Source organism: Arachis hypogaea, chromosome 20, assembly GCF_003086295.3.
Source record: "Arachis hypogaea cultivar Tifrunner chromosome 20, arahy.Tifrunner.gnm2.J5K5, whole genome shotgun sequence".
NCBI lineage: Eukaryota > Viridiplantae > Streptophyta > Magnoliopsida > Fabales > Fabaceae > Arachis > Arachis hypogaea.
The window spans coordinates 141,300,776-141,327,699 of record NC_092055.1 but is presented as its reverse complement, the minus strand read 5'-3'; the positions used below and the strand labels follow the sequence as shown (position 1 = coordinate 141,327,699).

The following is a 26,924-nucleotide window of genomic DNA, read 5'->3' as shown; positions in this document are numbered from 1 at the left end:
GACCAAACTCTCCCATGGCAAATTTGGATAAGATTCTCGGATATTTAAGAACTAGAATTTCAAACAGAAACAGTTGGGATATCCAATAGTGGTACAGTTACATCTTGTAGTTTTGCACCAATACATACATCACATTCCGAAAACTCTGACAAACCTAGGAATTAGTAGTTGTCTTCGGCCGACAGACACAGATTAATAATGCCTAGTGACTCAAAAATTCTATAACCTAAAGTGCATGTTTTTCACTCGTCTAATGCCACATACATTAAATTTACAAGGCGCCAAGAACAAATTACCACGGTTTCTCCTAACCTGGAGAGAAAACCTTCAAGATAAGAGGGGCTTGGAGGCTGATCTACAACTAGCTTTGAGTGATAGCTAAAACTTCATCAGGCTCACAATCTGTTGCTGAGATTAAGGAAGCTGATTGAATCTTTCCAGCATGATCAAGGCGCATCAAAATAACACCCCTAACAGATTCAACAAAAACAACCATCGGTAAACCAGCAAGAGCTAGGTATCGGAATAATGATGCGACAGGTAATTTTATTGAAATTTTCCAGTGCCTGATTGGGTAACATACTGGTCACCTGCTCTGGTAACAAGGTTAATTTCATGTTGGAACAGGAAGACGCAAAATGTAGCAACTAGACCAAATGCAAAGTCAAAGGAATTATATCTATGTTTTGGTTCACAGCATATTTATTGGCTTGAAGGACAGACACACATTGGTACATTACATCATCAGTATACCCAAACCAGACATATATACACTCAGAAACCAGTCAAACATTCATATATGAAAGAGATCTTTGCTTGTTTTATTTCTTTGGAGGCATATTTGTTTCCCCTAAATATCTTGATTTATTTGTTTATATTAATCTACTCAAGAATTAAACTCCATTCGGAAAAATTAAAACAAGCTGCTAATATAATAGAACAAATCCTTATCTTACCTTGCAAATCGAGACTGTATAGAAATATCCTGGACCTTGATTCTGTTGACTGTACCACTTTGGCTTACAAGAACCACTTGTTCATCACTTTCGCCATCCTCTGATACAGTCATACAGATAATGATACTAAATGAAATCTCACAAGTACACAATTTAAATCACAATAACAGCACCGACATTAAACAAAAATAACTAATGATCGAAACTGGAACCAAGGATGTCATACTAAGTGCAATACTGAGAAAAAATACCTGCTAATGTGAATCCAACCACAAAAACAGCAGCCAAGCGATCCTCAGCAGCAAACTGAATAACCAACAAAGAAACACACGTTTTAAAAGAACAGACAAGTTCATACTGTTGAAGTTGACAACTGAGTGATGGTTGAATTACCTTGTATCCAATCAAACCAACTCGATTCAAAGGTGAAATCCGGAAACTGCTTAAAGGAACCCGTTTTCCGTAGCCACTTTCAGACACAAACAACAACCATGGCCCCTTTTGGCTTTTTGCACTGCAGGCATATAGTAAGCAAATTAGACAATGACATCCGTGATAAATTACTCCAGCATTGCCTTCACAAAGACTAGTGTTCATATCAGTTCATCAAGGGACATTCAAGAGATAAGGAACAAATAAAAGTATATGATATCTAAGCATTTAAATAATTTGGTGAATAAAGACAGAAAATATAACAAATTGTTACCAAACAACTAGATTACAACCTTTTTTTAGCTTATTAACAAGTCTACCCAAGTCAAATAGAAATCTCAAAACACTAGCAGTTATCAAATTCACAAACAATTCAGTGGCTTGGCATTATTACTTGCTCCCAGGAAACTTTGAGGAGTTTTCCATGTCATTCCACAATGCTGCAGGTATGATATCCACACTGGCCATCCTATCCCCTTCTTTCAGTCTCATTGCTAGCGCCCCCCTTGTACTTCTTCCAAGTGTGCGAATCTGAGGTTAAACAATGTAGTTGTGTCAAAACAAAATACTGCTATTCAACAGTTAATTCTGACAGTATTTATTCACATCACATGTCATTTCTTGAAGAAACAACATATGATTAATGCCAAGCTTTGATTCTCTATAAAAAGAACAAATTCACTGACATGGAGACAATTCCAATAGGATAAGCAATCAATTTCAACAAAAAAGAACAAAAATATACACACACATAAAAACCTAAGATTAATGCAAAGCTTTAAGTAAACAATGTATGATTTGCTTATATGTCAATGTTTACAAAATTCAAAAGTTAGTTCTGCATTTAGTAGAAATAACAAGCAGAAACTTGCCTTGCTGCATAAGCTCAGTATGACCATTCCATTATGTGAAGCCATCGCCACAACATCATCATTTGTGCAACGACGGACCCACTTCAGCTCATCGCCAGGAACCTTTCAAGTTAAACAATGAATAATACTTAAGGCAATGATGTTAACAACTAATCTAGAAGATCTACAATAGAATTTGGATGAAGAGAACTCAGTCTGGAAAAACAAACCAACTGAATTGCAATGATCCCAGTCGACCGGATTGATGAAAAAGCATTCAAGGAAACTTTCTTGATGTAGCCTTGCATGGTGAGCATCAGCAAAAACTGATCTTCAGCAAACTCGCTCACAGGAATAATGGACGTTATCCTTCCACCATCAGACAAAGATAATATCTGGCTCAAATGTTAAAAACAAATAACATGTAGTTATTATCACCAACTTGTGCTTCAGATCAGATTTTGACCAACAGTTGATAAAAAATGACAGCAAAATGTTAGGATAAGATAATACCATTCAAAGTATTTTCTCCCAAGCATAGAAATCACAAATGTTTCCCAACTCTCGATAAATTAGGCTAATAATTCTTTATTGGTACGAATGTTAAAATCTTAACCTCAATATCCCGTTTAGCATCCGAACCCTTTTATTGCACCCCCTTAATGTGTATGCCCACTTTTCGTTCTAGCAAATGTTCTCAAGTTTTGTAACTAGGGATCAACTTCCTCCAATAGGAACTCTTAACATACAGTTAATAAAATTGTGACATTAATCCATTCAGTAATACTTTTACTTTTTTCTTTAAACAAAGTATTGAGCTCACTACAAAATAAATGGGTCAAGTATCTATTATTCATTTTCTTTGTTAGGGAGTTGGAATCAAGTTTTACTACAGCTACATGAGTTCATCCGAATCCTTTTGGCAATTTTAAGATTTTATTTTACTAATAATTATATAAAAAAAATTATTTATATGCCTCTATTTAAACAATTAAAACTTTTGTAAAAATGGTTCATAACCTGATATTAGAACTTCTATGATCAAATGGTCATCAATTTAACCCACGTTGTCCCTTCTTCAATATTTTAAATTTCAAAACATAAACTGAACATGTGCAAATTTCTCACTTCAAGCCCAAAACCAGTACTGAACGGATGCTGTCTCAATTTAAAACCATCTATATGCCTCAACTTAACAGTTTAAACTTCTGAAAGAGTTCATTCACGATATATATATATATATATATATAGAACTTCGCCTATGTTACATTCATGATATATCTGTCCCAAGCCCAGATAAAGGAGAGTTGCGTTAGGTCTTCGACAACCAACATAAAAACTTAGTCAAATCTTCATGACATGGACAATATATATATATATATATAGAGAGAGAGAGAGAGAGCAATAATATTAATAAATAGATACCTGAACAAGTGGGGTGCCAGCAGCAGTCCGGCTACATTCAGGAACTTTGTATGCACGAGCCGAGTATACCGTTCCCTTATCACTGAAATTTAAATTTCACAAGCCATTCCATATTTGAATGCAACTACATCAGCTGAAATACAACGATTTACATACTGACAAGTAAAATAATGAGTACAATTAAGAGAATAAAAAACAAATGATACTAATGAAGTCACTATCATTTTACTCCCTTGACAAAGGGTTAACAAATAACTAAACAAAGCCTACTTAGGAAGTCTGTAAACTCAGGAAAGCTGTTTAGGGAAGAATGTACATACCAATACAACCAAGTCCAGGTCCTACCCGCATTACAATGAAAAATGAAGTGAATATTTCCATTCGTTATACTATATTAATTACAGATGATAATTGATTATGTAATGTGGTTCCTAATTAACAATTTATGCTTCAGTTGTTAGGTTCAGACACAGTTTGATCATGGCTTTTTGTGCTTCTGGATATGCAAGTCTCTTGAAATTACACAACAAATTTTTAAAAATCTTGGGTCTTCATCCCCTACGCTCTACACCATGTCACCATCTCAAGGGACTAAAAATTAAGCAAGGCAGCATATGTTATATTTGAAAGCATAAGAGGAACACAACCTGAAATAAAGGACATGATCATGTGCCCGACAAACAAGAAAGTCAGACATTGAATCATTCACTCTCAGTTTTCCTACTGATTTGCCAATGGTTCCACGATTTTGTAGGTTAAAAGTGCTTGGCTTCATCCGCTTTAAATAACCCTTTTCACTAAGTGCCTGAAAGTAAGAACATAACATCAGCAGCACATGAATCACTTGGTGACCAGTAAATGAATTAAGTAAAAATTAAGCATTATATTCTTGCTGGCACCTACCAATAGCATATCTTCGTTTGGGATAATATCAATATCTTCAAGTTGACCATTATCTGTGTCCTCCAACGTAGAACGCCTGGGGTTGGCAAACCTATTTTTAAGCTCAATTGCTTCTTGTTCAATAAGCTAAAAGTATGAGAAAAAGGTCAGATAGACATCTCCAATAAATGATTTCTTTAAACAATTGCAAAAGCCAACAATGAGTTGGGAGTAAGTAGAAATAATCTAGAGAGAGAGAGAGAGGATATGGGTCATTAGAAGGTTTTGAATAAAGTTAAGCCACAAGGAATTGGAGGGAAACCAAAAAGATAAAAGTTCCATTTGTAATTTTTTATTAATAATTAAATGACGTTTATGAGCAATGTAAATTTTTTTTGGGTCAATATACTTAAACCCTCGGGTATCAGTCAACTGAGAGCCAACGACTAACCCTAGCCCTGTCTAAGTTAACATTTCGGTGGGTAGGAGGCTGACCATGAAACTTGCATGCTGTCCTATGGATCGAACCCAGGACATGATGTTTAAACAACCCAAACAACTACCACTCATGCTAGATCTCAAGGTTTATGAGCAATGTAGATAGTGTCACTAATAGTTTAATGTTTCATGTCATGACTCCTTAGTCACATTAGAAATAATGAAGTTATGAATATCAGTGTGGAAAGGAATCCGTGGGTTTATAAAAATCCCTTTTCAACCATTGGGTTTTTACTTGAAAATAATTCAATTCCACAAATTTCCACACAAAACGATCAAGTATCATCATTATCGCACAGAATAAATACTCTTAATATGCTAACACAAAAGGTTAATAATCTCCAACATGGCAAAACAATATGTAATGAGACCTATAACTTGAAGTTAAGCCATACCTCCAGTATATTTTTCCTGCTAGATAACAGTTCCTCTAACTTCAAAATTTGTTCCATCAAAGATTTACTTTCAGCCACAAAGTTTCCACTCTGCACAGCACAACTTATTATTCTACCACTACCTTTATCATAAGTATTTTTATAGAAAACTTTTTAAGTAAATTATTCTAGTGTAGCAATTGGTATGATGAGTTCAACAAACCTCACGAAGGGTCAGCCTTCTAAGGCTAATGTCCATAAGAGCTTCAGCTTGCTTCCCAGAGAGACCGAATTCTGCAAATATATATAAGAGAATTCACATTAAAAAGATGAATGAATGAGCATTTGGAGCCACAGTTTAATGGATTTCAAGAATCAGAGGATAATTTCCAATTGATAATGTCTAGAAGATATACATTTAAAGGAGGAATAAAATCGTGCAAAATAGATAAACATGCTTCAAAATTAAGGAGTTTACCATTACATAGAGCAGCTGCAGCAATTGAGTTACTTGAAGATTCACGAATTATGTGAATCACCCGATCCAGATTATCAAACCCGATAAGAATACCCTGAGTTTTCAGGAAAAATGCTTACTTCCAAGGTGCTCATAGGGGAAAAAATGAAAGTGTAAAACAGACTAAAGCTAGTTCAATCTTCAGGCATCAGATTTTCCAAAAGCATATATTTCCTTAGGCATTTCAAATAACAGAAAATTATAAATATATTAGCAAAATGTATAGAAGAGAAAATGTTGAATGACAATTTGATATCTAGTGCTTAGTTTATTTTGTATATTTATCAAATCAAATCCATGGGATCCCATTGCATGGTGTATGGAATAGCAGTGCTTAGAGGGATTTTCCTCTCAAGCAATTCACTAAGTCCCCAACATAGTATATAGGAACTACAAAGACACAATCCTTGAAGGACCGACTCCTATCAAGAAAAGTTCCAGCTAACCATGTCATCACTCTCATTGACCAACGATGATGTCTTCATCCAATACAGCATATGCTGGTAATTCTAATGCAACAGCAAATGCTTTGATTGGGAAAACAATACATCTTTGGTGTCACAAAGGTTTCTACAGCTATCACTTTTAAACCAATTGAAACATGAAACACACAAGAATAACTACTCCACTGGTGGTATATGCCTGAAAACTTTATTCTCCCTATGCACATTAAAAACATAAGAAAATGCAACTGTAGATAAACGTTACAAAATCTATCACATACCTCAACAATATGTCTTCTCGCTTGTGCATGGGAAAGCTTAAATCTTGCTCGCCTCTCAACAACAGTGCATCTGAAGTCTATGAATGCCTGGAGTGAAGTTAATATTAGGCAATTGGACAAAAATAATTCGCCGAATCTATGGAACAATATCAGAATATAACCAGCAGTTAGCAGCAAGTGATGTTCTTTTATAATATAGTTAGAATTAGTTAAAGCAGGCAACTGTCTTATGCTATATACTACTGCCTGGAAATTATATAGATCACCACCTAGGATCTTTTGTCCCATGAGGCCATGACATTTGAGGAGGACAAGAACAGCCGTTCATCATGACAGAACCAAGCACCTATTTCATTGAAAAAAACTTGACAGAGAATGTTTGTCTTGAGTAAAACCACATCGTCTTCTCAACAAAGAGCCAATATCCTCTCTCTCTCTCTCTCTCTCTCTCTCTTTGTTTCTCTATATAAGTCAGCATCCGTGTGGAGACTATTATACTTCATACTAGTTTTGGTCCATGAATACGCTATAAGTTCTAAGTCTCCTCCATATATTCTGAGTCAAGTTGTAACATTAAACATAAATATCTCGCTTTCTACAAATATCGACGAAAAGGATATGATAAGCACTATTGTGAGGTCAGCTACTGCCAGTACCTACCTGAAGTAATTCCTTCAGCCCCATTTGTTTGGGTTGCCCGTTAAGAATACTACAGAGATAGCAAACAAAAAGCGTTCATATTATGATAAGAAATATAAATGAAACATCATGATAATAACAACATAAGCACGAAGAGAGAAACAATACAACAATGATAACAAAGTCTGGTCTAATGAGTGGACACAACAACATGAATCAAAAACAGTGTATGCTATAATAAACTATGTAAATAGACAAGGTAAAAGATTAAAAAGGGAACCAGCTCCCATCTGTTTTATTTATTTATTTTTTTTTGGGGATGGTGGGTGGGTTGTTTTTCCAGTCCCATTAGCAATTGAGCCTACTACTTCCCAAGAAGTCAGTTTTAGTTGTTTTCAGGAAGTCAAAAAGAACACTCAAGACAAGCACTTTTGTTATTGCATGTCCAAACACAAAAAACACTTTATCCAAATGGGCCCTATATCTCCTAGAAGAGAAAATTCCTTTACTAGATAGAGCAATTTGAAATTCCTTATGTCATCCATACTAAGCTTGTTTTCATGTTCACCTTCTGTTACCCCAAGCTCCGCCCCATATAACATGGCTGGTTTGATAGCAATGTGATAAAAATTACGTAAACTTTGTTGTCAAATCTCATATATCCATAAAGTCAGTTCTATGTTACTCAAACACTCCAAAATACCCACATAAGTTCTAAGCAGGAATGTTGGAATTAAATTTATATACCAAAGTAACACATATTCTTCATAGTTCCCTTAACTAAAATAGCTGCAATCAACCATCAAAATTCTATCCCAAGGTTCATTGGTTAGAATATTTTAAATGGACAAAATTTGTAAACTAGAACGTACTTACCCCACCATGTTGCAGCTAAATGTAGACTGAAGTGATGTTAAGCGATATAGATTATTCAAAACAATCAAAGGGTCTGCTCCCCGCTTTAGCTGCAAAGTGGATGAATTTAGTCTAACACAGTAATCAATAATCTAATTTTCTCATCTCTTTTTATAGTTTTGTTTGTTCACAAGCAACGCTTGAACAAGTAGAGACATATATGTTACCTCAATGACTATACGCATTCCAGAGCGATCACTTTCATCCCGAATGTCACTTATCCCATCTAAATTCTGACATAAAAGAACTTCAAAATTAGCATACAAAACATATATGGTAGCTGCTATCCAGTAAATAAGGCCTATAACAACACCAACCCCACCCCCCCCCACCCCCAACACACAACAGACACGCAAACAAACAAAAATAACAAGTACATGGAAGAAAAAAAGGAGAGAGAGAGAGAGAGAGAGAGAGAGAGTTCATATACTTAAATTGGAATGATAAAGAACTTAAATAAATCAAAGAGTGTAGTGTTCACATGTCTTAACAACAAAAGAATATGATGATAACAAAATATGCAAGCTTACATAAAATCAAGCAACATCCTCTTCCTACACTTCAGTTATTATCATGTTCATAATAATTGTATTTATCCACACACCAGGTAACCATTACTTGGCAAAATGGCTATAGAAAAGTGGACAAAACAAAAGAAATGTGGTGTCAAATGGACAAGTGGAAAAAGGCCGGCATCACTCTATATAAAGGGAAAGGCAACCCATGCGAAGCTTTAAAACATCATACACAAGTAAATATAATGGTGAATCAACACTAATGACAAGAACTAACCTTGTCATGTTAGGTGTAGGCCATATGAATGAAATGGATTCAGTGTCTCATAGATTGTCTAAAACAAATTCATTCATATGATAAATTGGCCATAACAAGATTTTGTGGAAATAAGTAAATAAATGAGCACTAACTAAAATGCAATACCTTATTTTCTACAAGTTCAGCAATCTTCTCAACTAAAGCTGCTTTGTTTGTCTGGTAAGGAATCTACTTCCATCATAATTTTCTAATCAGCTTTCACATAAAATAAATCAATTATTTCAAAAGACAGTATCTAAGATAACTGGGAGAGGCACCTCTTTAATTATTACTGCAGCCCGTTTTGTCTTAGAATCAAGCAATTCAATATCAGTTTTCCCTCTCACAACAACACGTCCTCGACCAGTACGATAAGCCTCTAAGATCCTTAAGAAAAGCAAACATATATAAAACCATAGATCAAACTATAAAATAATTTTCTGATAGTGCATACATAAAAGGAAGCACAAATGCAATTGAAAAAGCTTGATAAACCTATAAAAAAAATTTAAAAAAGAAAATTAAAACAAAAACAACTAACAAAAAATCACGATCAATACTAGTTACAAGGGTTTCAAATTTTACAAGCTCCAGTTATAGTGATATAGCCAGATATTTCTCAAGGCTCATTGTAGCATACCTATATGAAATTCATTAGTCATAACTTTTATTAGATCATCAACATTTCAAATTAAAGAGCACAACAGACAAAGTGCAAACAGCTTATTATGGCATGTAAGCCATCTGCATATAATCACCAACATATAGTCGCATCCAATGTAATAGAGTATGGTAAGCATAGGTGCATGAAAAGCATGATAGACTCTGCAGAATATAATATCTCTGCCCATGACAATTGGCATTTATGACAACTATCACCAACAAACATTCAGCTTATGATCAGGTGACCCTTTCTACTCAAACTTTTTGATAAAAAGCTTTATTCTCAAATTAAAAATGTGTAAAACATGCACTAAAGTTTGCAATGTGCAACTTTTTGTCCTACCATCTAACTTCACATATGATGTAAATTTTAGGATAAGATTAACTAGAACATGACTTGGAGTACAGTAAATTCAACTTTTCCTATTAAAAGTTCAGTGCAAAAGATGTTTGTGTGAGTTTTATTACTGTGACAGACTGAGTTTTTGTTGACTTTTAACTGAACACTAGAAAAAAGCAGAAAGAGTTGGAAAGTTCAGCAACTATGTTGCATTTTCTTTATAGGTTTTTAAGGATTAAAATTTGAGTGCCCTGAATTTGGAGAGGGAGTAAATTAGAACTTCCCCCAAAAAATATCAAATATATAATATAATAAAATAAGCGCAAAAGAGGGATACCGACAAACATCTTTAAGGCTTAATATAAGACTCACCCAAGGTTTCCCATAATCAGCCCTCCTGTAGGAAAGTCCGGTCCAGGCATGTATTCAAGCAATTCTTGCAGCTACAAACACCAAATGTAATCGGAAATTTGATTAGAGAAACATAGAATAGTGAATGAAAAAAGCATATTAATAAAAGGACTGGCAACAGAAAATCTGAACTCCATACAAGTACAATAGATATGATATTGGGTATAGTATAACTAAATCACCATGGAAAGGAGGGAGGGGAGGTAATGTATGGAGAGAAACGTCGAATTGAGGAATTGGATAGAGACTAGAGAGACCAAGTTCTCAACCCTCTAAGGTTATATGTTTTTACTTTCTTTTTCAGCTTTACCATCCCTTCTCACTACTTCTTTACTGATATTGAAATCAAATAGGTTTCAGTAGTAGGAGGTATAAAACAATAGCAAATCCTTTTAAGAATGTATGCTTTTGACAATAGAGGATAAATAGATTCCATTATTTCCTTATAGGATATAAAGAAACTCAAAATTTTGACAATGGCACTCACAGTAGCTTCTGGATTGTGTATCAACACGCACAGCACATCTACTAGTTCCCCAAGATTATGAGGAGGGATATTAGTCGCCATGCCAACCTAGTGAACGTAAACATTGACAGCTCTACATGAGAAGATACAATTTATAAGCAACAGTAGCTTTTGTTAATTCAAATAAGCAAAAGGAAACCCAAAATCACCGCAATCCCAGAAGAACCATTCAATAATAGCGTTGGAAGTCGAGAGGGAAGAAGTGATGGTTCCTTCTGTGAATTATCAAAATTTGGAACAAAATCAACCTGTAACCAGGAAGAAATAGAGGGAACAAAAAGAAGAGGATCAGTTACACTTTAAATCAGGGGGAAAAACTAAACCATTAATCACAGGGCTAAAGGAACACAAGTGACTGACTGTATCTTGTTCTATATCAGCCAACAACATTGCCTCAGTCAGTTCCTGCAAATTCAGAATAAGAACAATTTAACATACTCCAAAATGTTTGCAAATAATAATTATCAACTAAACACACATGAACGAAAACTAAACCGACGACAACAAAGAGGACAAATATGCAAGACTAAATGCAATAGGATGCTGATTCTTCAACAGTCCTATTGATTAAAAAATTTATTGTAAATTGAAGTATTTGTTCAACAGCCCCTGCAATAGGGCTAAAATCATGATATAGGAACAGGATATCTCGAAAAACCCCTTTTTTTTTACAAGTCCAATTTACATTTACTACATACACAGAAAACTGATCTCATGAGCAGCTGAAGAGTTACATATACTTAAAACTACTAACAGTTGACAACAAACATGGATAAAGATAAACAACCATTTGCCGACATCAGAATCCCAGAGCAAACAATGATTACTATATCTTTACCTATCAGGGGCATCTTTTATGCAGAATGGTTTTCCTTTACCAAGATTAGCTTTCTCATGAATGACATTTAGATGTGTTCAGGATGCAAACTGACCATGCAGGACTTGCAAACCATACCAGGGTACATATCCATTTTTTGTTTAACACCCATTAATGGGAATATCATAATCCTCCCCCCCCCCCCACCCACCCCACGGGGGCGGGCGGCTAATTGGTGCCAATGGAAATGGCAGAAGCCAAAATGCCCTAGTGGCAACAGGAGTTGTCGTTTAGGGAATGATGAGCGATGACATGGCACCCACTGCAGTGATGAAAGTCCGATGTCCAAGTGTTGGTGATCCAAGGCAAACATGGTGATCCAGCAGAGATGGCAATAGTGGTCCAATGACAGCAATGGTTGGACAAAGTTGGCAATGGCAATCTGGTAGCCGCAGCAATGTAGTGGCAATCCAACACTACCAGCAACCAACAAGTGATGGCCAATTAACAGCAGGGACAATTTTGAAACTTTACTTTTGCATAAAGATTCTCTCCCATGCAAAGTGATCATTCCCACAAGGTAAGTGGGAATAAAAATGGATTACTATTTACTCACAAGAATCTTACATACTCATTTTCACATTCCTCTATACTGTAAAACCATTCCACATATCAAATGCCCCATTGGTAGTTAACAAGTACAAACTTTTATGGATTAAAGAATCATTATGTCACACACACACACTCTATAGTAAAAATGAAGGTGATAGAATAGTAGAATCTGGATTCAAAAGCCAAATCAATTTTTTAAGACATACTTCCAGTCTGCACTCTGTGTAACGCATAGCAGCAGGAGGGTCAGCATCAACTGACCCAAAATTCCCATGACCTTGAATCAAAGGACAACGTAACGAGAAATCCTGAAATAAAGAGACGTAAATTACAATAACAAAAGGAGAAGAAAAGAGTGAGTTGGAGAAAATATATTAGCTCACAAAAATATATTAGGAAATAAAATACCTACCAAAATACTAACAGAAAACAGCACTCTCAGTAAAAGGATATTTACAACTTTTGAAGCTCTAGAACTCATAAAGGAAGCCACATCAATAAGTTATATAATGCTAAAATACATCAAGCCAACATCAAGTATATATAAATCCTATCTCAACATTTAAAGAAAATTTAAAAATGAAAAATTAAATTAGGATAATTCATTGATTACTGTTATATTTTGTGTAAGAAAGAGAGTAATAGAGAACTTTTTTGAAATGAAGAGAGGAACAAAATACAAAAAATTATCGGAGGGCAAGGGACCCTATTTAAAAAGAAGATTAATAGGCAATAAATTAAAAAAAAAATATGGAGAGATTTCTAGACTCAAGATATCCAAGAGGGAAATTTTCCTAAGATTATGTGATTTTCACCAAATAGAGGCCAAGCGTGAGCACCCAATCATATCCTAGAAAACTAGCTTCTCAAAATCTGTTGATAAGGTGTGACAATTATGCTCTAACCAAATACACCAAACAGTAGCATATGTAGCAGATGACAACTAACACTTAGCATTCCTCCTCTTCCCAAAACCAGCATTACTTGTCATAATGAATCGATCTACATTGAAACATGCAAGGACAGCTGGTACCCCACATGCAAAATATGATTAGTTATGGCTTAGAAACCCATGCTATATGATACTACAGATAAACTGCCAATATCCCAGAATACAAAGCAAGATGAACAACAAATAGAAGGAAATTAATATTTTACCTGGGCCATTCGCACTAAGGAATCATATACAGCACTGTCTCCATGAGGATGGAACTTCCCCAATACCTACCATAATAGCATCAAATATTAGGATATCAATCAATTCATGAAAATGACAATGGATATTACACCTCCCAAATGCACTTCTTTTTACAAAGAGTTTAACATCTAAAGCTAGATATTAACCTCTCCAACAACTCTTGCACATTTCTTGAACGGTTTTTTGGATGAAAGGCCAAGCTCATGCATTGCAAATCTGCATTCACAATATTAGCTTGTTTTGCAATCGTATCTCAATAAGAATTGTGAAATTTCACCAACACAGTTGAAGCTGTACGCAGGACTAGGACTGTATGTACTCCCAATTTACTATTAAGCTAACTACTTTGAACTATAATTTCCAAAATTTCTCTAGGTATAAAAATATGCACAAGTTGATTCATTGATTCATCTATTCACATGTAGTTTAGGGAAACCTTTAAAACTACAATCAAAAGCAGTTATTGTTGGTTGTCAATACAGCAATGCCACAGATTTCGTTATTGCCAGACTGCAAACTATAGACAGAACATGACAGAAACTTCACACGATGAATGAAATATGGAATGATAGGCAAAAGCTGAACATGAACTACAACAAACATTATTAAAATTCATTGGCCAAGGCAACCAAAGATGCATTTCATTGAGAAAATTCAAGACAGGTGCAAATCCATGGACTTTTTCAACTAATATTCGATTTGCATGAAACTAAAAACCACCACCAACAATGAATCTATTTTAACTAAAAACAAACCGAACAACAATAAACAAATAAAAAGTTCAAAGAAAAAAGTAGGCTAATAAATAATATGTATATTAAAAAACATCAGTTTGTAAATTTTCTCCCACAGAAATTAAAGAGACGATACTAACAGAATCCTTCTATGGACGGGTTTCAATCCGTCACGAACATCAGGTAAGGCGCGACCGAGGAGCACTGACATAGCATACGCCATGTAAGCCTCAGTTGCCTCTTTGTGAAGCTCCGTCAGCACAATCCTTCCGTCGCTTCCGCTGTCCTTCACCATCACACTCCCATTTCCGTCTTGTGCTGCTGCCGCCGCCTCTTCGCGGCGCCTCGCTTGGACAGGCGCAACGGGCCGCCGCGACAGCCGTCTAGACGAGACGGAGAGGAAGCGGAGGTCGGACGACGGGGTTTGGCAGAGCCAGGGAAGGCGGGATGGGGCGAAGGGGGAGAGTCTGAGGATGGCGGAGAGTCTGAGAGCGGAGGGAAATGCCATGGCGGAGGAGCTGAGGATAAGGGTTTGGGTTTGGAAGGAAGAAGAAGAGGGTTTCATAGGGTTGTCATTGGGAAGTGTGAAAGGCAAAGAAGGAAAGAGTGGAAGCAGTAAGTGGTAGCAAAACGCTCAAACAGTGAGTCAGTGAGCTAAAAGCCTAAAACCCTCACTGTGAAGAGGGTTTCCGAGTGAGTGTTCTTGCGCGCCAACTCCTGGATTTGGATAATTTCTTGCCAAACCAAGCTTCACTTCTTGGTCCAATGTATGCAATTTGTGTATTTAGGGAGAAAAAAAATCATTAATAGTTTTTAATATATGGGCTAAATTTTAATTTAATTTTTAATATTTTAAATAAATTTAATATTGATTTACTGATAAATAAAGTAAGTGAATAAATTAGTTTTTAAAAGATTATTTATTTTTTAAATTGGTTTCTGAAAATTATTTTAATCAAATTCATCTTTCAAAGAATTTAAGTTAGTCATAATAGTGCTTATGTCATTTTCATTGCTAATGGCATTAGAGTTTGCGGATGTGACACTTTAAATGATACTGCAACATATATCCAATAGTCTTAATTGGCGGATAACATAATAAGTTTATGAAATTAGATTAAATTAATTCCAAATCAAGCGATTCTAATGCCTCAAGGTCCCCTTAAATAGGTTTTGTTTGATCTAATTTCATGAACTTATCATGTTAATAATCAATTAAGACTCCTAACTCTTAAGTGTATGTTGTGATATTATTTAACTGTTACTTTAATAAACTTTGATACCATCAACAAAAAAAAGTGGTGGAAAGACCAACGTAATTAACTTAAAACTTTTGAAAGACAAATTTAACTAAAAAAATTTGTGAGGAACCAATTTAAAAAATAAATATCTTTTATGAATGAATTTAACCATTTACTCCAAAAAATTATTAGAACTAATAACAAAGACGTTAATAGTGTTATTAATTAAGTTATATCTTATTATTTTTGTGAATCAAAAAAACAATCAAAATCTTCTTATAATACTTTTCTTTTTTATTTTTTTTTTATACAAAATCTAAAATACTACCTTGATCGATATAAAAAAAAATCAAAGTAACAGTTATTTTATTTTAAAATAAAGGAATATTAATTTGGCCCCAAAAGTTATATTGTTGGCCTTAATATTCAAGAAAGGTCTTACAAATGTGGGTAATGTAAAACTGTAAATTAATATTTTTATGAATTATCATTGGCTATATCCCATTTAAAAAATAGTAGAAGCTACTTTTTTTTTTTTTTTTTGAATTATGAAAAGTCATAATATTCGTGTTTGACATTATTTAAAAAAAATTTTAACTTTTCAAAAAGTTAATTCACAACTTTTATACTTTGGCTATGTGAAAATGTTTTTTGTTTCTGCTGAACTGACCCTTCAACCACCATTCCATCTGTTAGAGCACGGACCTTCTACCATTATTTTTACGTAACGTTTCATCTGCTGGAAATATTGGCCTTCCACCACCTTTACCTAATGATTCATCTGCTGAAAGTATTGACTCACCACCACAATTTTAAAACAATATTGCATCTGAATCACCTACTGCATGTATTCCTTCCGTTTATTTTTTTATCATTTTATCACTTTATTTTTATTATTAAATTTGTATTTAGGTGAAAACTCAGGTGCAGTCGACTTTATGTGAAGTTAATAGCTGAGAGCCGTAAGATGAAAATTTAGTCAAATCAGTCAAACTATCTAACGGTGCTCAACTATCAACTTCACGTGAAGTTGACTGCATCTGAGTATCCACCTTGTATTTAACATTGTGTGTGGTATGAAATTTCAGTTTTATTTTTATTTTTCACATGTGATTTTATTTTTATATAACTTGCTATTATTTTTATAGTTAGTTATAACAAATTCTTGAGCCCAATGAAGGAGGAGGCTAATAAGAGTAAAAAAAATAAAAAACAGCAACAAAATATACATTGACACACATTTTATATTTGTTTTTTATTTTCACTTACCATATCATACACAATAAAACAGCAAACACTAACTACACACTAATTTCTTTGGCATTGCCATCAAAACTATTGTGAATTAAAATTTTATTAATATTCACTCCATACAAAAACACCATTATGAAAGTGAAGGTGAAGTAGAAGAACCAATTTCTAATTATATTATGTGGCAAAAACTAATTGTCTAAAAAATGAAACTAATAAGAGAGCAAAAAAAAAATCAATTGCCTAAACAATTATAATCTTAGTGATTAGGTTATATAAAATTAACATTCAATATTGAAAAATATTTGTTATCATCGTTATTTTAATTTCTATTTTCTTGTGTAAAAAAAATTGTATTTTTTGAGGTATTTATCCAAAACAACTTTAAAATAAGTATTTATATAATTAAAAATCCAAACACAAAATAACTCATTTATAAGTTTTTTTGGTGACTTACTCATTTATAAGTTGTTATTAATAAAAAACTTTTTATTTTAAATTCTTTTTCCAAAAAAACTTATTTAAATTATTTACCCAATAGGAGTTAAGTTTAACAAAATATCCCAAGATATTCCTTTTCCTTCTATTGCTTAAATTTTTCCTTCTATTGCTTAATTTTTTAGGACATTGTTTATTTTTTAGGGATGTTTCTGTAATATACAATTATACCATTGCAGTATTCAGGAGGAACAGCCTGTAAAAGTGTATGTTCAAAAGCAAACATATGTCTAAGGAATGTTAAGGATTTGCTTGTTCTTTTTTTTGACATGACTATGTAACTTGAACTTCCTCAGCGCTGATGGTGTGTTGAGATTATGTAACTTGCTTTTTTGCCATGCTCTCTCTAATTCCAAATACTATACAGATACAGAGTTCCCCAATTTAGACCATCATCACTATCACCTCCAGAAACCAAATCATTTTGGAAATGCATACTCTCAAATCATTCACAAAATGCATTATCAGCAGCAAAAGCTATAACATAGAATAAACATAGAATAAACAGAGCATCAAAAAGTCAAAACTTTAATATTCATTGAGCAGCAAAATCAGCATATCCAACAACTACATGACCTAATTTACAAAATCTGAGGAACATAACAGTGAAAACAAGATAAACTAAGAATCAAAATTCACTCACTCACTCACTCCAGTACTTCTCATCACCATCTTTACCCTCTTCCTCCTCACTATCATGATCTTCATCAATCAAACTCAACCTGAATTTCTTCACATCTTCCACAGCAGCGCTTCTAAACAACCCAACGTCAACAGCACCAGACACCATGTGATACCCACGTGACTTGAGATCCCCGGGCCCATCATGCGGCATAGCGAACCCAGACAGGTAAGTCCCAACGCCGACGCCACCGCCGCTGCGGCTTTTCAGAATCTTCGCCTCAGCCTCCCTCATCAACTGCCTCACTTTCCTGTTCCCTGGGTCCCACAAGTACCCCATACTGGCGCTCAGATCCAACGGTCCCATTTGGATGCAATCAACGCCATCAACGGCTGAGATCTCACCAACGTTCTTCACTCCCTCAACGGACTCAACCTGGCACATAATCAACAGCTCTTCTTGGTAACTACCAAGGTAACCTTCATCGATGCCGTAACCGGAAGCCCGGACGACGGAGTGAGCCGAGCCACGGATCCCGGCGGGAGGGAACCGGCAGAACGACACGGCGTCGATGGCGGATTCCGCGGAATCGATCATCGGAAACATGATCCCCTGTGGGCCTAAGTCAAGGGCTTTCTTAGCCCAAGTGGCGGAGCTCTCAGGAACGCGGAGGATTGCGGCGGTGCCGGTGGCTGCGAGAGCGTGGAGACAGGGGAGCGCGTCGGAGATTCCGCCGTGGCCGTGCTCCATGTCGACGACGACGAAGTCGTAGCCCGCGAGGCCGGCGATCTCGGCGAGCGTTGGGGAGAAGGAGAGGAGGAAGAGGCCGTAGAGTGTGTCACCGTTTTGGAGGCGTGACCTGAGGTCTCGGGGAGACGATGCGGCGGTTGTGTTTGTAACAGCGGAAATGGAAGAGGAGACATCGGCGGCGTAGGATTTGGGAATACAGGGAGTATTATTGGGTGTGGTGACGGTGAGGGTTTTGAGGGGTTTGGGTTTGAATGCGGAACAAGAAGGGATGAGGATTGAATGAGGCTTTGGGTTTGGGAGAAGAGAAGAGAGGAATGCGGTGGTTGTTGGTGTGAGCTTCATGCTGCCACTGCTCTCCATTTGGTTTCACCCCTCTCTTGTCTTCTTCACTCCCACTTTTTTCTTTCTTATCATGCACCTCTTTTATTGTGCCAAAATCCTGCAGGCCATAAAGTTAATAAACTAATGAATTAGAGTTAAAGTATATACACATATAAATTCCTTAAAAATTTTAGAGAAAATGACAAATAGGTTTCTGACCTTTTGTTTTGCAGACATTTTTGTTCCTGACCATTGAAAAATATTTTTAAGTCTCTGATCTTTACAAAATTTGGACGGATCAGTCCCTCCGTCCAAATGCCTCCGTCAGGGACTGATTCGTCCAAATGTCTTTGTCAGGCACTGATCCGTTCAAGTTTTGTGAAGATCAGAGACTTAAAAGTATTTTCCAATAGTCAGAGACGAAAATGTCCGTGGGGGCAAAACGTCAGGGACCTATTTGTCCTTTTCTCAAAATTTTATATCGGTTAATGTTCGAATTAATTTCTAAAACATTGATTATTTTTTAAATTCGTTTTTGAAAAATGTTATCAATTAAATTAGTTCCTAAGATAGGATAAACTATTAAAATAATATCTCAAAAATTTTAATACTAACAAAAATATCTTAAAAGACGCAAAAGATAAAATAATTTTTGAAAAATTTTAAAATTTGACAAAACATCCAAATATAAAAATATGACGTCATAATGAACGAAAAATACTTATCTGTTCATCAAAAAAGCTTTAGTGATGGCGACAAAAAGTTCTATGGTGTTTTTTTCATTTTCTTTCAATCCAAAACCTTTTTTATAATCGTTCATTCATCATTAACCATGAGAGCTTCAATGGCTTCCCTCCTTTTCTTCCAATTCAAATCTCTTTTTGTATCTTTGCAAGGGAGTCTTGTTCCATAAAATCCATGATTGTTTGCTCCTTTAAGAGAAGATCTTCTATGAGATCGGTGAACTCTTGTTGTTGTGGTTGGTGAAAGTGACAGTGGTGTCATTGTTGTTGTTCTTCTTCTTGTAGATGTAGCGAGAGTTTTGTGGTTGAAGAAGATAAACTCGTGACGTGTGAGTGAGACTTGAAGGAATAATTCAAGAAAAGAGTTGTTGAAGGTAATGCTGTATCATCTCTTTCATATAGAATGAGCTCGAATGAAAGCAGAGAAAGGCGAAGATGCGATAGATGAGCTTCTGAGGAAGCTTGCTCCATATTTTACTGTTCATCCATGGTGTGTTACTGAAGGTGCTTGTTGTTGCAGCGGTAGTGGTGGTGCCATTGGTGATGGCCAAGGTGTAAAAGAAAGGGTGGGGATGGTGATGAAAACCTTCCATGATTGTTTGATAAAGAAGGTAACTAATAAGGAAAAAAGTAAAGGATGTGATTTAGAAAGTATCTAATTACAAAATTAAAAATAGTATAGAGACTAAATTAAATAGGAAAAAATATAAGGATCTAATTGAAAATTCGGTAAAATTATAGGGATCAACATAATAATCTATTTTCTATTTATAATATAATAGTTAAGCATTACACGAGACTTGAACAGTGTTCCCACAAAAAAACCAAACTCTAAAGCTTCGGAGGTGATGACATGTCGCCCGACATGAATAGTGTTTCCTCCATTATGATGAAAACGCAAACCCATTGCAATGCGTCGGCTTATGCATAAAGAAGCCTCCAAAAATTGGCCGCCAACAGTGTTAGCATCCAAAAAAAAATGTTGCCCTTTCAGCAGGGCTGGTCACCAAAGTAACATCCCAATAGACGAGGTAGCTGTAGCTACAGTGTTTCCTCCGAAAGAAGTGCAGAGGTGACGGCTTCGTTGGTCAGAGGTCCTGGCAAAATTGAATTCCAGATGCAAGTAGCATATCTTCCCACCCATGTGTAAGGACCTGCGGTTAATAAAGGATTGAATTTGGAACATCCCACTTTGACGCTCACCAGTGCTCTTTAAAAATTCCAGTTTTTTGGCCCATTTCATTTATTGATAAAGAAACAACTCTATATAAATATTAGAATGGTACATGTTACATGAAAAAATAAATCTATTGCTAATTGTGCCTGGTAGAAGTTTTGCTTGAAACAGTTTTAGGGTGCAAAGAATGGCGGCAAAAACAGACTTGATCAAAAACATCAATCCAACCAAGCTTGCTTGGTCGTTGGTCATGGGTGTTGTCCGATTGTATGAGTTTTTTAGCCAGTGAAACTAGAATGAGGTGTTTAGCTTGGAGATGGTTTTGCAAGATGAGCAAGTATTCGATGAGTGATTGTTATATGTTGCATCTTCTTCTTTAATACCTTTCTAACAAGTTTTGGTTTCTTGGGTTTCAAAATATTTTGCAGGATGATAGAATTCATGTAACAATATGTAAGCCTATGTTGGATTTGTTCAGGGAGAGAATAAAAGTGAAGGATTACCATGTGTTCATAACATGCAGCGGAAGAAAAGAAAGTAATCCTAAAGATTTTTTTGTGCTTAAACTTTATTCCAATAATAATATATAGATCAAATCTAAATACCTGTGTACGCTAGTAAAAATCGCTTTCTCCTTCGATGGTACGAAGGCGCTATGCGCATCCGATCCACACCGAGACCAACCTTTGCTGTCAACTCCTTGACCAATTGACATCTGATCTAAATTGAGAAACCTCTTGCAACTCTTTGCATGCCATAAAATTCTTCTTCAAGAATCAGGCTCACATACGTTTATATGTGTAGAGGTAAAGGAATAAAACTTTTGTTATTCTCTCTTTTTTCTTCTACTTTTGGCATACATATATATAGTATGAGATTTGTTACTGATTTTAAATTTGATTCTCAATTCAAATTTAAATCATATCTTGAAATTCCAAATATGAATCTTTCAAATTCATGAATCATATCATAACTCAATTTGAAACAGAATCAGTTAGGATCTCATCCAAATTTAGAAATAGAATAATTAATTATTCTCAAATCTCATTTAATATTCTCAATTATCATATTATTATTAAATTCTTGGTGCTAGCAAAGAATATAATAATACTCCATTTTGAATTAATATAATTATTTATTTGTTCAAATCAAAATAATAATTAAATAATTCTATAGCAAAGATTAGAACACTCGTTAGTGTGTGACCCCATAAATTCAATACTAAGTAGGTAGTAAATTAGTCATACTAAATTTACTAATCAAGGTTTGCGTCTAGCAACACTCCTAAACGACCCGATAATATGAAGTAATATATTTTTACTAAGAATCTCAAAAGAACAAAGTATAATTCCTTCCATCTTTCCAGCTCTTGGTTAACTCTTAGAGTATGGTTTAATTGTCAAACTCTAACTTGTTACCATTATTATAATGATCTGTGAATGACTTAAGAAACTCATTTCTTCATTCATTCAATTTCCTTGACCAATGTTTTATTTATCTCAGTCACTATAATCATAGAGCTCAAACTCTTTACCGAGAGTTGACGGATTCCTTATTGACTAATCATTTATTCTACAAGTATTTAAATCATACCCAATGTCCATTCAACTAGCACCTTAGGGAATTAGGTGTCCGGAATCAAAGTATAATAAATACATTGTTAATTACTATGACAGTCGCAAGTCAAAGGAAACTATTACCATGTTCATCTAGAGAATATCCTATTGACAAATATGCGGTAATTATAACCATTAGAAATTCTCAAATTGAGTATGTTCAATGGTCATATCTCTATATGCACTATCTATATATATAATTTAATAAAAGAGATCTATTAATCTTCATCCAATGAAGACGATTATATATATATTGATCTTTCCGGATTATTAATGTCCTTTTTTTAATAATCCGATGACTAAGAACAACTTAGATTAAATTATAAAAGATTTATCTCTCAATATTATGATCACTATCAAAATGATAAATTCTTAAATTTAATCAAGGATATTATTATATTAATATTTTAATATAATAACAATATCAAATTATTTGACACATGATCGATTGGATTGTGGTCATACTATTTATTCCCAACAAAAAGAGCATGTCGTGTATAGTATGCGAAATTTTATTACGTAAATGAATAATGGGAAGGTAAGAAAAATTGCTCATAAGAACAAGCTTAACTTCTATACAAAGATAGAGGTGGAAGTCCTTCCTATTAAGACTTTCGCTTTTAACCCATTCAAATTTTGCCCATTTGTTGAACTTGAGGCAAATGCTCCAATGGATGAAAATATGTTGTTTGGTATGTTACATCGACATACTTCTTATTTTGTTAAGATATGATCTTAAGTTTTATTACAGGTTTAGATTTAAATGGCCTTATTGTGACATGCAAATTATATAGGAGAGGTTGTTGGAAAGGAAGAGGCTATGGGGATGATTACATGCACAGGTAAAGAAAGCAAGTGTATTGCACTACAGTTGGAAGACCTAGAATAATATTTACTATTTTCTCTCTACTTTCAATTGTACATTTTGTTTTTATTTTGTAGTCATTTAAAAAACTCTTTAAACAAATTCCCTAGACACAATAGTGTAGAGTCAATTAAATATACTTCAAATTAGGTTTTAGATTTTTTATTGTGGTTTCGTTGTTTAATTTAAACTTGAACCCTCCACAATTAGTCTAGCTGAATTTAGCAACATGGTGCCTCAATCAATTACTAATGCAACTTAATTTAAATACATTGGAATGAAATGAAGAATTCACACTTCTGTCAAATTGTATCTTATTTCGGTTACTTCATTTATGGCATTCTAATTACACAGATAATTATCTATATATCCTATAATCAGGTTTTTAAAATTTTATCTCATAATGTGTTGTCATTTCTAAGAAGTCCCTTCACATATTTATTATGGAAGTCTAACGCTATTAAAGTAATGGAGGGTTTGCCTGTTTATGTTAGAGGAACCAAATAGCAAGGAAAAATCGAAATGAAAAACACACTACCCTCTTTGCAAAGTAGAACTCATTAGAAAGTAAACAAATCAAGCAGAGGGATAGAATAAAGAATACACACACTTAAGCCTGATTTGTTAGTCATGTCACCATTAATGGTAAATCTTCACCGAGATTATCTTTGATTATATTCATAGCTAGAATTAAAACTTCTCTTTATTGTATCAAGATATGTCTTGGAAATGCTGAGATTTCATCTTCTTACATTTGCAAACAATAAACCTCCACTTACTCTCCATGCATATTTCCATCATCACTTCGAGATCAGTGAGCATAAAATAAAAGATGTCAACAGTGTATGAAAAGTACATTAATTGCTAAAAATGGAACATGTCAAAATACCATTTACTGAATGAGCATTAGAAGATCTTTAAAGGATTCCTTGCCTCACTCAAATTGGCTTCACAAACTCTGACTCCACTGATAATAGCAGAGCTGAAAGTTGTTCTCACTATTTACTGTGATATATAGTTTATTTTACAACCTCTAATATTACCTAAAAAAGACACATCAATATCTGTATACTTGAATTTAAAGAAAATTGAATTGGGTAAATACATCTAAAAAATTCAACCATGTCACTAAAGCTATACTCCTCTATAAATGAAGACCAGTCCTCACAGCAGAGGAACACATCTCATACTTAGCTAAAACTTCTATTCCAAACTCTCATATCTTTCCACTCCCATAAATCTAATTTGTACAATCCCTATATTTCAAAGAGGATGAGTGATATTCCTCCAGTTTCTCTTCCCCTACCAGAACTCCCTAATGAGGTTCTCTTAGGCATATTCCACCTTGCTGATGCTTCAACCATCTTAAATGCCTGCTGCACATCTCACTACTGGAGAGCGAAGCTTAACAGCTATGAATTCGTGTCAATCATTGCTGAAAGGTGAAAACATCATGGCTGCTCACTGATGTTGCATTTTTTATATCCATCCTCTCTGCTGAAGTCATTTGATTAGGTCATAAGGATGGATTCTTCAAGTGGTTACACTATTTCATTTCATTTTTCTTTTTTGTTGACATATGAAGGTTGGTTCCAAATTATTAGCGTTGAAGATGGCATCTTTTGCATACGATACTCCTCTATGGGAAGGAAGTCTTACCTGCTAGCTTGGAACCCTATTAGCAGAAGGTCCAAAATTATTCAAGATCCTGTTTGTGTTTTTAAACCTGACATGGTATATCTATATGCATTTATGTACTATCCGTACACTCTTGATTATGCCATTATGCATGTCTTCAAGCATAGTTCGGAAAGTACTACATGCACACTAGCCATCTATACAAGCTTTACAAGAGATTGGCATGTGGTAATGACATGTCCACCATATGTGCAAACTATAGATGCAACCTATGTTACACTTGATGGGTGTATTTATTGGGTAACATACTCACATAAGGATGTTGAAAGAACAAAACCTTATATTGTATGCTTCTCTATATTATCTAACACTTTTCAGCAGATTTTTGTTCTTGAACAAGCTCTGGCTCATTGCTACATGCTCATTATTTTCAACCAAAAGCTTTGTCTTGCTGCATCTGATCACGACGAGAAAGTGTTTCACATTTCTATTTGGCATGTTCATGTTATCGAGGAAGACCCAACATGGACTAGGTTGTTCATGTATAATGGCATTGGTTCTCTCTTTACTCCTACTATGTTTGTTGATGAAGATATAATAGAAATCAAGGAAACACATTTTGAAACCGAGGGTGCATATGAATCACACTTTTCACACTTTCATATCTGCTGATATACTCCCATGAACGACACAAGGAGAACTCTTCGTTGGGTAGAATATGAAGATCAAGTAAGGCTTAGGTTACTGCATGTGTACTATGAGACAATATACCCAGTGTGAAGTCGATCTCAGAGATTGCATTCAGTTTCAGCAAGGTTATAAGAAGCCAGATGTTAAGATACCTCAAAGTTACCTCTGTTGTTTGTAATGACCTTAGTTTTAGGCCTAAGCATGGTGCATGTCTCATATTAGTCTTTAGTTTATGTCGTTAATGATTAATCAAATGGTCTAGGCATCCTTATTAGTAGTACAAGGTATATATTAAAGCTAATTATGCAGTGGCATGTTAATGCATCTTTCCTACGGCACATCTACTACAATATCATGTAATTTTATACAGAGGGATAGGTGTTGTATCTGAGTTTTATTTTAATTTACTTGTATAAGATTTATTATTATTAATAATTATGTGATTATCATTACTTGGTGATCTTTGATATAAGATTTTTAATGAATTGAAAACAAAATTTTCTGGCATTTTCTTAAAGATTGAAACGCGATATCGAGCTAAAGGCTCAATATTAAATAGTTAATATGTAAAATAGGTTAGTAACGCCTTACTTTTAGTACGATCATAACGTACTAGAAATTGGGTCGTTACACTTGACGCCATGGACGCGTGGCCGCAAACGATGCGGCGATTGGAGCTCGTAGTGAGGAGATATGGTGATTTGAAGTGGAACCAAGGGTTTGAGTTCTTCTTCCCTTGCTCTCCCTCCCAAGAATGTGTTTCCTTTGATTATGGGATGAAATGAGCTGAAGCTCATTGGGTTAATGGAGTGTAGGTTGGGCCTTGGGCACAATACGGGCCCGGTTTGCCCGCTTCGGTCCGTTCTGCCTAATCTCGGGCCAAATTTTTTAAAATTAGTATAAAAATTCTTATTTTAATTAGCTCTACCTCATTAAACTATAAAATTCATATTTCTAATTTCTTTTATTAAAATTTAATTTATTGATTAATTAGTCGCTAATTTTATGGGATTTACAGGATGGCTATGAAACTATGCATAGAAGCCTGATAAAGCTATTTTGCACAGTATGATTTCACTTGTCATTTGATGTCAATTAATCACAATTACAATTTCATCAAGTCTTCTTTATCACACACAAATATGAAAATAAATATCCAGAAGTTAGTGGATTAAAATAAGAAAT

General features: G+C 34.8%; 2 protein-coding genes across 2 annotated transcripts; both read right to left on the bottom strand.

Moving 5' to 3' along the window:
- Nucleotides 1-22: 22 nt before the first annotated feature.
- Nucleotides 23-15,113, bottom strand: LOC112786798 (DNA gyrase subunit A, chloroplastic/mitochondrial). Its single transcript, XM_025830170.2, has 27 exons — nt 14,468-15,113; nt 13,740-13,809; nt 13,554-13,619; nt 12,602-12,703; nt 11,327-11,371; nt 11,116-11,214; nt 10,928-11,014; nt 10,402-10,472; nt 9,305-9,413; nt 9,153-9,215; nt 8,381-8,446; nt 8,175-8,263; nt 7,320-7,368; nt 6,660-6,746; nt 5,897-5,990; nt 5,642-5,712; nt 5,440-5,529; nt 4,568-4,693; nt 4,312-4,469; nt 3,665-3,746; nt 2,470-2,634; nt 2,261-2,362; nt 1,783-1,919; nt 1,350-1,470; nt 1,208-1,262; nt 957-1,056; nt 23-470 (listed from the first exon to the last, which is right to left on the bottom strand). The coding sequence occupies exons 1-27, from the start codon at nt 14,890-14,892 to the stop codon at nt 362-364; spliced, it is 2,838 nt and encodes a 945-aa protein (XP_025685955.1). The 5' UTR covers nt 14,893-15,113; the 3' UTR covers nt 23-361.
- Nucleotides 15,114-17,824: 2,711 nt separating this feature from the next.
- Nucleotides 17,825-19,148, bottom strand: LOC112783066 (uncharacterized). The gene has a single exon (XM_025825820.3). It carries the CDS (start codon nt 19,047-19,049, stop codon nt 17,961-17,963), a length of 1,089 nt encoding a protein of 362 aa, XP_025681605.1. The 5' UTR covers nt 19,050-19,148; the 3' UTR covers nt 17,825-17,960.
- Nucleotides 19,149-26,924: the final 7,776 nt, after the last annotated feature.